This window comes from Sinocyclocheilus anshuiensis, unplaced genomic scaffold, assembly GCF_001515605.1.
Source record: "Sinocyclocheilus anshuiensis isolate Anshui unplaced genomic scaffold, SAMN03320099.WGS_v1.1 scaffold702, whole genome shotgun sequence".
Lineage (NCBI taxonomy): Eukaryota > Metazoa > Chordata > Actinopteri > Cypriniformes > Cyprinidae > Sinocyclocheilus > Sinocyclocheilus anshuiensis.
This window is the reverse complement of record NW_015548184.1, coordinates 1-12,652: the sequence shown is the minus strand read 5'-3', so window position 1 is coordinate 12,652 and position 12,652 is coordinate 1. Positions and strand designations below refer to the sequence as shown.

General features: G+C 38.2%; 1 protein-coding gene and 1 long non-coding RNA gene across 4 annotated transcripts in view; both read right to left on the bottom strand.

Annotated features, from left to right (window-relative positions):
* The window catches only part of LOC107704828 (semaphorin-6D-like), a 45,184-nt gene extending 34,182 nt beyond the window's left edge, over positions 1-11,002 (bottom strand). Inside the window, exons 1-8 of the mRNA XM_016507854.1 lie at positions 10,868-11,002; positions 6,927-7,017; positions 6,534-6,656; positions 6,357-6,445; positions 2,488-2,705; positions 2,194-2,325; positions 1,290-1,445; positions 931-1,104 (exon numbers count right to left, since the gene is read on the bottom strand). Of these exons, the coding sequence (XP_016363340.1) occupies positions 931-1,104; positions 1,290-1,445; positions 2,194-2,325; positions 2,488-2,705; positions 6,357-6,445; positions 6,534-6,656; positions 6,927-7,017; positions 10,868-11,002 (1,118 nt within the window). The remainder of the gene's footprint in view (positions 1-930; positions 1,105-1,289; positions 1,446-2,193; positions 2,326-2,487; positions 2,706-6,356; positions 6,446-6,533; positions 6,657-6,926; positions 7,018-10,867) is intronic.
* LOC107704883 (uncharacterized) lies at positions 4,104-5,437 on the bottom strand. 3 transcript variants are annotated; one of them, XR_001636018.1, is made up of 4 exons: positions 5,373-5,437; positions 4,524-4,586; positions 4,357-4,419; positions 4,104-4,166 (listed from the first exon to the last, which is right to left on the bottom strand). It is a non-coding gene; the product is annotated as an uncharacterized LOC107704883 (long non-coding RNA). The 3 variants fall into 3 exon arrangements; XR_001636017.1 differs by lacking the exon at positions 5,373-5,437 and adding an exon at positions 4,696-4,731; XR_001636016.1 differs by lacking the exon at positions 5,373-5,437 and having other exon boundaries at positions 4,524-4,650.
* Positions 11,003-12,652: the final 1,650 nt, after the last annotated feature.

The window sequence follows — 12,652 nt, the reverse complement described above, 5'->3', positions numbered from 1 at the left end:
TGATCTCAATTGCAGTCAGTTTCGTTCCTTTGCGATATCTCAATGAGTGCATTTACATGCAGGTTCTTAAGCCGATTATGCTTAATAAGCCGAAAACGCACTTGGTCATATAAACGCGGTAACCCGTTTTCTTTTATCGGAGTAAGGTCAGAAACGGCGTGAGCATAAACCGTTCGCAACAGGTAGTTTTTGCCTCTTACTCCGATTTCGCATTGGCATGTAAACGCAATAACCCGCTTTCTTTCGGCTTATTGAAGTGCGCATGTATGATACGTGACAGGAACGCATCGTTAGTGCAGATTTCCCAGTCAACACGTGAGATCATGCGCAAAGTAGGCCCTTCGTTACCAAACACCAAGTAACTAAATTAGGATACAATTATGAGTCATTCGCAAACTGTTAAACATTAAACTGTTGGTTACTTTAAAACTAACCTTCATCTGGGAGATCACAGGGATATGTGAATATTTGATCTGTTAACTGATTGCATATGTAACATTTATTGCATGACTCGGGCAGAGAAAAGCTGTTGCTATCAAACACTGTTTACTTAATCATCTGAGTCAGTGCAATGGTGAAGGGATAGATCAAATAGGCCAATTGATGGAAGGTTTGCGAAGAAATTTCATGCTCCCTTGTAAAAGTATTTTTTAGTATTTTTAAAATACAAAAATACAGTAGTTTATTTTGATACATGGTGTGGCTGCTGTATTTTGTAGTTTATTTTGATACACTTAAAATGAAGGTATTTGGTATTTTATTTTAAAATACATTTTGATGTATCTTTGCCCAACCCTGATTGTAGCCCTTTCCACAGTGAAAATGTACTGGTCCAAAATGCTACATAGCTGCACATTAAACAACAACAAAACATTTTTTTTTTTAGTTTTCAGACAAAACCAAGGAGTGTGTGCATGCAATATATCTCACTTGTTGGGGTTGTAAACATCTATGTCCTCCAAAACCTGCGTGCTGTAGGTGGAGTTTGGGTGCATGCTGGCGAGAATCTTCAGGACTCGTCCGTTTTCTGAACCCAGAAACAGAACCGTGTAGTTCTTATATGGGCCAGCTGCTGTGTCCACAGCTATCTGGGTCAGCTTGAACCTACATCAGGAACATAAGCTAATTAGTCAACAAAACAAATCACAAACATGTCTTTCCATCACAACACTAAATGCTTATTTATTCTCCAGCACTAATAACGGTTGCCTCCTCTCTGGAGAAATAAAGAGTGCTAAAATAATGAGTGGTTGAGTGTACAGTTTCTATTGGAGCATGTGTGTGCGTACCTGCTGGTGGTTCGTGTGAAGCAGGGTCGGTTGTTGACAGACGGTATGGCCTCATCCATTAGTGGATAAGACTTAATGAACGTAAGAGTTTCATCAGGGAAATCTGTGGAGGACTTATAACCAGCAGCAGGGCCGTCACCAGCACAGGACCCCGGCCTAGAGAGAAATAGAGATAGAGATAACGAACTATAGACTACTACCTGCACAGACATTTCCCATGAAGCCTCATGGAAATTATTTGCAAAAACAGCTCACATACACGCACACAATTAACAAGAACCATTCCAACCATCTGCCACTGTTAAATAAAAGCTGTTTTTGGAGTCCATCGGGCCGAACAGGCTGCTGTCACAGCTCCAGAGAACCGGTCCAGGCATATCTCGCAGAGCAAGATGACGAGGAAGTAGATTCTTTGTCACTTGTGTGTATGTGGCATGTTATATTTGATTTGTTTATTAATACATGCTTTTGTGTGATGTTTTCATCTTACTCTAGCGATATTGCATTTATTTTTTCAAACAAACACAGCAAAAACAGTAATATTGTGAAATATTATTACAATTTAAAATATCTGTTTTCTATACATTTTAAAAAGTAATTTATTCCTGTGAAGGCAAAGCTGAATTTTCAGCAGCCATTAATTCAGTCTTCAGTGTCACATGATCCTTCAGAAATCATTCTAATGTACTATTTATTATTTATTATTATAGAATTTGATGCGTTCTTCCTCATTACTCTATAATTATATATTATAACTACATATTATAATATTTCCTTTTGGTTTACTATTTGAAGACTACACTCCATTGTTTTAATTTAATTAATATTTATATATTTATAATTATTATAAAAGTATTTACTGATATTAGTATCAAGTGGATTGCTATAACCCTTCATGACTCACCGTGGTTTGGGCACCATTTCATCAGGAACTGGCGTCCAGGCCGACTCGCTGTTTCGCTGCTCCTTAAACTTCCCATTAAACACTTTCTCTATGTCATCCATGTAGAATGCACATACAGCAGAACCGGTGATACTGAGGAGATAAAAGCTCCGCTGGATGTTTTTTTCGAAACAAACTCTTATTCCAACAAATAAACTATTCATAAATAAATCAAATGGATTGGATTCAAATAAATTAAGGCTGTTGTTGAAGTGTTTATGGAAATACAAATCGTATTATGGTGAGACTCCATACCTGTTGGCTTGAGTGGTAAAGACGCCTAAAACCGCAGGCCTGTGGTTGATCTGCATGACATTGGTTAATGACTGAAGAACGTCAAAGTAGAAAAATGAATCACCCGGAACCGAACAGTTTAACCGGGCTTTCAGGAAAGACGTCCAGTAGCGCTCTAGAACCCTTGGAGAGCCACCGTTATCATTCTTACACACGCGAGCGACCCGAGAGAACACCACCTGGTGTAAGTAAATGAGACATAAAAAAAGTAAGGAAGTGAGAGACATTTTTCAGACCTACATTGGCAAATAGTTTGTTCTTGTTGGCTTTACCTGAAAATGAAAAAAAGAGTCACACTTTATTTTAAGGTTCAATTCTCACTATTAATGAACAAACTATAACTTTTGCCTTAATAAACTACTAATTTGCTACTTATTAATAGTTAGTAAGGTAGTTGTTAAGTTTGGGTATTGGTGTAACGCCAAGCCAGCAGAGGGAGCCCTCGCCCGAGTACTGACCATGCTCCACTCCCTCTGCTTCCTCTACTTCCATTTCCTGTTTGACTCTCATATAAACTGAGACCAGTCCATGTGCTGGTCGCGAAGTATTGCCAGTTCATCTGCCTTACCAAGCGTTATAGTTCCTCTGTTCCTGATTGATTCCTGTGTATGATTCTGCCTGACTTCTTGACTCACGGTATTTGTACTCTGCCCCTTCTGTTCTGACGCCTGATTGGACTGATGTTTGTGTTTGGACTCATTGCCTGCCTTTCCACTATTGTCTCTGCCTCTGCCCCTGTGTATGACGAACGATCTGCCTGCTTCTCTGACTTTGACCCTCTGCCTGATTATCGACATCTGTTTAAAGCCTTGACCTTTAATAAACTTCCGCTCATGGATTCTAACCAAACTCCAGCGTCTCTGTTACAGAATATTTCGCCACCTATGAATCCAGCGCAAGTGTCGAACCTGCAAACAGTGTTCTCATACCAAGCTGAAATGCTCCAGAGATATCAGGAACAACTCACCAAGCTGCAGACCGTCAACGAACAACTGACGCACTATATTCGATCTCTCCCTTCAACCACTCCTATGACCGTAAGCCTCGCTCTTCCTGACAAGTTTGACGGTACCGCTGAGATTTTTTGATAATATTCACTCATCATGACAGTAAAATAGGGCATTCTAAGTCAATATACTGCAGTATTTCCTCTCTCAATCAGTAGAAAATATGGTTAACACCCGGTCATGCATGAAGAAAAAAAAAATAACGTCATGTACCGTGAAACCGGTATAATTTTGAAAAATACCGTGATATAAATGTTTGGTCATACCTCCCAGCACTAATTAGAATGATTTCTGAAGAAACATGTGACACTGAAGACTGGAGTAATGATGCTGAAAATTTAGATTTGATCACAGGAATAAATTACATTTAAAAAAATATTCAAATAGAAAGCAGTTATTTTAAATGGTAAAACATATTTCACAATATTACTGCTTTTGCTGTATTTTGGATCAAATAAATGCAGGCTTGGTGAGCAGAAGGGAATTCTTTAAAAAACAATGAAAATCTTACTGTTTAAAAACCTTTGTCTGGTAGTGTAGAGATTATGTGAAAATGTAACAATACCCTACCCAACAGGCTTCTCTCATCTTCATTGCTGTTCTTCACATCATCATACTCCTCCTGATCTCCCTCTGATACATGTGAAATAAAACCTCACATTGTAATGTAACAGCTTGTGTCATTCATCTCTTTCTCTTCATGACTGTCTGAGACTATTAGATTAAACCTGATAAAGCCATGATGATTTATTAATGTTAGTAATGCATGTCATTATCATGGAAACATAAGAGTGATAATAAATTGCAGTTCTGTGTGACTCACCTGTTAAACCTGGAACGTTCTGTCCAATAATGATGACATCATCATAGTGCTCTGGTTTGTCCACTACACATATATGAAGATATAAACAGAACAAATGTTACATCATCATATCAGTACTAAGTATCACTTTAAAGGTATTATGTTAAATACGCTCAAAAAACAAACACCTTTTTTAATATCAGAGTTCTGTCCACTCATCATGACATCATCATAGCTCATAGTTCTGTCTTCTACAAATTCAACATGAGACATTACACCCATACAATATATATATGATATATATATAGAGAGAGAGAGAGAGAGAGAGATAGAGAGATTTTATATCAGGGGTGTCCAAACCTGTTCCTGAAGGGCCACTGTCCTACAGAGTTTAGCTCCAATCCCAATTAAACACACCTGAACCAAAGTAATCAAGGTCTTTAGGCTTACTGGGTGCTTCTCAAATGGAAGGACACATCCTAGTGAGGATGCATCCTTCCTAGTCCAGTCCTTCTGAGGCTTCAAGACAAGTCTTGAGTCCTTCTCAGCATTAAACGATAGAATGAGTCTACTTAGTGCACATGGCTACGTCATTAATGTTTCCACCCCCACAGTCACATATGACATATTGCATAACATAATGAAACTGAACAAGCTCAGTGTTGATTCATTTTCAGATAATTGATTTTTCGTAAATTGGAACCTGTGCAAAGGATTCTGGACAATTGAAGGATGCGGAGGATACACTTGATGCATCCTTCAAAACAGGTCGAATGAAGGATGGGAAACATAGAGTGCCTACTAAGGATCCTTCAATTTGAGATATCTGCAATGGAGCTTGATGACGTGGCAGCCCAGATATGCAGCCTTATTAGAATGCGTCTTTCTGTTTGAGAAGCACCCACTAGAAACTTATAGTTACGTGTGTTGGAGCTGGCTGAAGCTAACCTCTGCATGTTATTGGCCCTCCAGGAGCAGGATAGGACACCCGTTTTATATATTTTAAATATATAAATTGCAGAATAACAGAGTGACACCTGTCTCACGATCTGGTTTTAGTCCATCAGTGATGACATCATCATAGTATCCCGGAGTGATTTCCTTCACCATCTCTTCTGCATCAACACATGTTGTATATTTTGGCATATTTTTGGAAATAAAATATAAGATATGCTCTTGCAGGTCTTGAGACCTGCCATTGTTGACATAACCATAATAAGCAGTGTTGAACTATTTTTCTAATGAGATAATGTAACGCCAAGCCAGCAGAGGGAGCCCTCGCCCGAGTACTGACCGTGCTCCACTCCCTCTGCTTCCTCTGCTTTCACTTCCTGTTTGACTCTCATATAAACTGAGACCAGTCCATGTGCTGGTCGCGAAGTATTGCCAGTTCATCTGCCTTACCAAGCGTTATAGTTCCTCTGTTCCTGATTGATTCCTGTGTATGATTCTGCCTGACTTCTTGACTCACGGTATTTGTACTCTGCCCCTTCTGTTCTGACGCCTGATTGGACTGATGTTTGTGTTTGGACTCATTGCCTGCCTTTCCACTATTGTCTCTGCCTCTGCCCCTGTGTATGACGAACGATCTGCCTGCTTCTCTGACTTTGACCCTCTGCCTGATTATCGACATCTGTTTAAAGCCTTGACCTTTAATAAACTTCTGCTCATGGATTCTAACCAAACTCCAGCGTCTCTGTTACAATTGGGTAGGATTAGGGATGTATAAAATGGTTTTGCAGAATATGTGCTTTATAAGCAGTAATAAACATCCAATTTGTTAATAATAGGCATGCAAATAGTTAATAGAGAATTGGTCTCTATACTGGATAAAATGTTACAAAAAAAATAAATAAATAAAAAATAAACTTAATGACTACTCTGAAAACAAATCTTAATAGTTGATGCAATTTTTCTTTAAGTAAACGTATCTTCTTATTTTTCTTGGAAAACAAGGAAAAAGGAAAATTAGGAAAAAGTGTTTTTGCAGTATATTGAAGAAATGAACTGAAGTGTCTGACCTTGCCAAGGGTGGTGTACTCTACTGCAATCTCGCTGAGAAAGAAGTAGATGTAGTTTCCGTACTCAATGGCATGAAGAAAATGAGGCTCTAAATAAACAAAGACATGATTAAAAACATAAAAATACCGAAATTATACAGAAAATAAATGTAGGTATCTGAATAACAGGTGACGCACCTCGTAGCCATTTTGAGTCGTATTTTACAGTACGCAGGACAGGACTGCTTTCTCCTAAACTTCGGTAAATCACTGCATCACTTGCTAGAAAATCTGTCATTGTGGCTGAATAAAAGTCACCGCCTGGGAAGTGAGGTGAGAAATAAGTATTGATAAATCAAAACAACACGAACACCACACAGCGGAGCTAAGCTCAGTTCAGTTCAGTGTGTATATGGTACAAAGAGGAAAAAGAGAGAGACGTGTCTCATCTCCCGCATGTCCCTTTTGAATCTCTGTGCTTCTGTGATCACTGCGACTTCCTGCGCTTTGTAAAATGTCAGTGGAACACTAGTGAGATTATAAGAGATTTCGTGTCTTCCTCCCCAGACGGCTGGTGCTCTGCCAACTCACCGGCAAACAGGCCAACGTTGGACTGGCGGGATTCGAAAGGGCAACGGGCTTGACCGACCACCTCCTCTCCATCCTGCTCCAGAGAAGACATCTGACCAGATAGAGGAAAAAAAGAACCCTTACACACACTGAGCCAACTAAAGAAACCTAGAAATACAACACGAAGACATATTGAAAAATGTCTAATAAATTCCTTGTTGATTTGGACCCCACTGCCGTTCATTGTTTGGGCAAAAAGACGTGAGGGCGAGTAAATGACAGAACATTCATTTTTTGGATGAATTGTCACTAATATTCTCAATTCCGATTCCGAATCTATTGAGAAAGAATTCTGATGCACTGGTGAATTGTTTACAACTACAGTGAAAAATATTTGTTTGTAAAACAATTTTCATTCAGAAATTGCTGGTAAATTTCACAAATAATTATAAGTATGTTTCTTGTAAAACATACCTTTCTTTACAGTGCCATTATACTGTAAATACCATTAAGGGCATGTTTTAAATACTGGTTGGCGGTTTTTGCATAGACTTTAGGGAGCTTGAAATCCAGTGTTGTATAAATGTTTGTGGACCGGTGGGTGGTGTGTGTTCCATGGTTGTTGTTTTTTTGTTCCTCTTTGGGAGCTGTAGGTGTGAACAGTGTGCTAGTTTCTCTTGTTAGTCAGAGGCAGAGCAGAAGCTCCTGACCTGTTGTGTTCACAGAAAAAAAAACAGCGTGCTAACTGCCTGTGTTGGGTGACACACACATATATGTGTACAAATCCACACAGATATTCACCCTGCAGGGCTAGAGACGTCCTCACAAAGATGGCTGGATTATACACACGCACAAACATATTTAGCAGTGCGGCTGAGAGGGTCCTATGAGCATTCTGGTATTCAGGGTCACATTGTGCGTCATCCCTACCGGATTAACACCTACTGAACCAGCTGAAGCTCACCAGCCCTTACACTGCCCTGTAACTCACAGGGATAGAGAAGAATAGAGGGGAATTAAAGCAGGAACAGCACTGGATTGGTTCTATGTCAAAGATTGACCATCTATACACCTCTATCGAGGAAAGTGTGCCTGTTTGTTTGTTTGTGTTATGTGTCCGTTTATCACTTTAAAAGAAATATGAATAACCTAAATCCTACTCAAACAGGAGAGTCTGGCAAAACACAGCAAAAACTGTGCTAGGAATGCACCAATATAACAATTCTGACAGATAGTGATAAGCTTATAGTTAAAATTATACACTATTCTGTGTAAATAAATTAAAAGTAAAACACTAAAAACTAGAAATTGACCATCATTTTAAATGTTACTAGTGAATTTAGCCATCACAACATAACATACAGTATGAAAAATATGTATTATATTTAGTAATAATAATAATAATAATAATAATTTGTGTTTTTAAATGATAAACAAGCAATAGATGGCTGAAAGGTTATCTAAACATAAAAATATGGGAAATAAGCATACACAAAAAAATAAATAAATAAAATATAAGATACCGATAAATAGAACAAAAAACAAATATATCATGCCTCTCCGAAGAAAACGTACATTACGGATGCTTTTGGTGCAAGAATCCCTGAATAACATAAACAGACACCGGGAAATAAGCATGTACAAATACTCAATATCGGCCAATACCGATAAATTACAACCGATATGACACAGATATATTGTGTCTCTCTAAAGAAAAAGGATTAAGGATGCTTATGGTGCAAGAATTCTTGACTAACATAAAAAACATTAGGAAATAAGCATGTACAAATATAATATTGACCGATACCGATACATTCAAAAATATCTCTAATATCTCAGCTGACAACCGATATGGTGCCAATATATTGTTTCTCTCAAAAGAAAATATACATTATGGATACTTTTGTGGCAAGAATTATTGACTACCATAAATAGACACTGGGGAAAACACGATATAAGAGTCTAAAATGGCAAATTTAACTTTTCCAAGTCTCAAACCTACAATCTCTCCTCAACCTTTCCTTGCACAGTTTTCCAGAAAGTTCTCCACAGTTAATGTGTAACCTCTCAAGCTGTGAGTTGAAAGTGAAGGAATGCGTGAGGAGACGAGGCAGAGGAACTGAGCGACATGATTTGCACGACGTGACATATCGTCCTTCTCCGGGGCTCTAACAAACCGGCCTTCTACTCGGAGAGATGCAGAAAAACGAGACGGTGAACACTGGAAATGGAGACAGAGAGAGAGAGAGAGAGAGAAGAGGAGAGGAGGAGGAAAGAGAGGGATATGGAGGGAAGATGCCTTCAGGGTAAGGTGCATAAATCAGGATCTCCAAAGAGCCTCAAATGGAAAAGTTGAGAGCAGAGCCTCATCTGAGAGTTTAGCTGACTCCCTGCTGGCCTCCTCCGGAGTTTAGTCAGATTTACATGCTCTCTGGCAAACAAACACATGAGCACGCACGCACGCACGCACGCACGCACGCACTGCATTTGCACACAGTGTCAGTAAAAATCATCTTGGTTTAATTCTTCTTTCAATACAGAAACATACACACACACACACACACACACACACACACACACACACCGCTCAAGAACTGATGTTGATGGAAAACCATCAATCACAGGGCTGGCCTGATTGCACATCAAACTAGCGATATGTGGTATATTTGTGGAGGCACTAAATAAAAACAGTTTAAGGAGTTAAAAAAAGTATTCAAGAATCTAATTAATATTCAAGATTGTTAACATAATACAAAACACATTTTATGTGACATTTTTGAGTGGGATTGACTGAATTGGTGGAAAACCTATGACATTATTGACTAATTTTAAAGAAAATTAATTCCATGGACATTTTAAAACGAAACTAAAAAGGGTCATTTTGATTCAAGCTGTCTTTTAAAAAAGCGTAATAAGATTAATTTGAAAAACTATTAGCAAATAAGTAACAATTGATGACTGACTACTACATAAAACAGCAATTAAAATTTTGAAATCATTAGGGCTTTTTTTTAAATAAATGTAATAAATTACTTGTTGTTCTCACATCAGACTGTTCTGGCGGTAATAGGAGTCAATCATCTGAGCGAATTATAAAGTCACACAACATTTTTCCAATGAATCCAAGAATTTATTCAGTGAATGCATCTCTATCATAGTTTATGCATAACGAATAGTAGTCAGCCATCTAAGCGAAATAACAGCTAATCATCTGAGCAATTTATTCAGTCAAATGACTTGAAGCAATGTCACATGTCAGTTTTGTCACACATCTAAGAATTTATTCAGTAAATGCATTTCTACCATAGTTTATGCACTCATATTCTTTCCAAAGAAATAATAGCAAAATTAACTAATACAGTAGCAGCCCATAATCAGATCAAATTAAGTCACATGACTTGAAGAAAAGTCACATGACATTTAGACCATGCATCTAGGAATTTATTCAGTAAATGCATTTCTACCGTAGTTTGTGTGCATGACTTCTCACTGAATAAAACTTTTATCCACCTTAATTTTTAATGTGCATTTTAATAATTTTATTTGCCTCTTGGTGCTTCCATCCAGCATTTTTTTAGGCATTATCCCAAAATACACGTAAACCTGGTTAATGCCTGACTAATATGCGTTAACATTGCTCATTGCAACTGTAGAAAAATGCTTAGTATAGCCAACAGCCAGCGTTGGTGGGAGAACACAGAACTCCCTCACAGCAGATTCAGCTTGTAAACAGGTATGACAGGATATGTATTCATTTCTGAGGAGGAGCAGGGTACATACATTTTTTAACAGGCCTAATATCCAAATTAATTTGAATGCTGACAAATTTAGGTACACGTGTGCATGTAGACTGTCAGTTTTGATTCTGCAAAGGGAAGCTTTAGAAATCTGTGCATCTGTAGGAGGTATTGACTGTGTGTAAGTGCGTGTGTAAGCGTGTGACAGAAATAGACTCGTCATACCTTGTAGTTGCGACATGTGGGGTTGAACGCATTGGTTCCACACGCAAAGAGAGTTTCATCGTTACGTGGCACCAGCACTTTGATGTAGATTACTGACTCTCTTTTTCCTTCACTTCCACACACACAAATTACCATAATCCCTATGCTGAGCTCCAGGATCTGACTCGCTCCCTGCAACTCAGTCTTCAACCAAAAATGATATTATAAAGACTGTGTGTGTTCACAAATCTACATGTATATGAAGCCACCTGTGGAGAATCACCAGACCGTTTACTGACCATCTGATGCATACTGACCACAACACAGAAAAGTGACTTCTTGATCTGGCAAGCTCTAACCTGATTGGCTGCCTTGACCCAACTTTTAGTAATAAGGACACCGTTTTTTCTGACTGATAATTATTTTCATGTTAAGGTCAATAATTGATAGATGGTCCATATTATATTAATTTTTTTAATCAGTCCGTATATTTGGATATTTTCATAGTTATGTATGTGAAATAACCTTCTTTACAAAATCTATAATATTTGTGACCATTTCTTCAATGTTTACTGCAAAGCTGTTCATACAGACTGATGTGCCAATATTTAGAACACCAGTCTATTACTGTATAATTTATTTCACATAAATCTGCCTCTAATCGGCACAAAACTGCAGAATGTGGCTGGTCACATTATATGTCAGTCATGTGGTCTCTTTCTGTCTATGTTGGCCGTTCTTTCCCAGAATAAGCTGCAGACCAGACCTGCCGTTTAGATGAAGGTCTGGCTATGTGAGACTAATAACCACTAAACGCAACAGTTGCTGACTTCTATCAACACAATTACAGGGAGAAAGTGAAATAAAAGGGCTGTGTACTCACGCTGTTTTTCCCCCTGACTGTGCATTTCTCCACATCCTTTGTCTTCCATGTCAGTTTCTGCCACACAAACAAACACACAATCATGGGCTCATCGCTATTCACAACAGCTATAAAGGGAAAATCTCATTTACTTCAATAAGCATCACACATAATAAACATAAAAAGGAGGAAAGAGAGTTAGACAAGGAGGACTGAGCATCAAGAAGGAAGAGAGACGTCCCTGAGGTTGTTAACAAGCTGTGTTCATGAGTGTGTGTGTGTGTGTCTGTCTGGGTGCTTGCTGGTGTCATTAGGTCAGGATGTATTGCAGAGATTTACTGGGCCGCCCCATGTCAGCCCACCCAAAAGGAACAGCAGGCAATCAACACCCACACACATATACCATGACAAGATAAAAACAACACTCTCACTAACTCAACTATTTGCTGCAGTGACATCTTACTCTCAACAGTTAAGATATTAATGTCAGAGAGACCCAAAAGACGAAAAGCAGAAAAACTGTGTGATCTCTCCATAAGCAGACTACTTCATCAACACTATTACATTTGAAAGGACTGCTGTCATTAACAACAGCATAAAATGGAAACAGGATTTCATTTGCTATTTAAAACAAATAAGCTAACACTTCAACAACCCAAGTTAACAGCAAAAACTGGTCTCTTAGGAGGGAAAAACAAGAACCTATATTGAATAAGGTACAAAAAATTATTAATAAAATACCTGAAAATGTATACCTTCAATTAAAGCACTTTTTCTTCTCTTTTTCAGCAAATGGTAAATAAAAGCAGAAGCTTAACCTTTTGAAAATGTTGATGCTGAAACCTCAGTAGGTCAAGCTAAATTGTACATGAGCGGTTTTATTTTCCATTCATTTTATATGAAGCCTGTAATTCACTCATGCACATTTAGTAAATGGGATATTT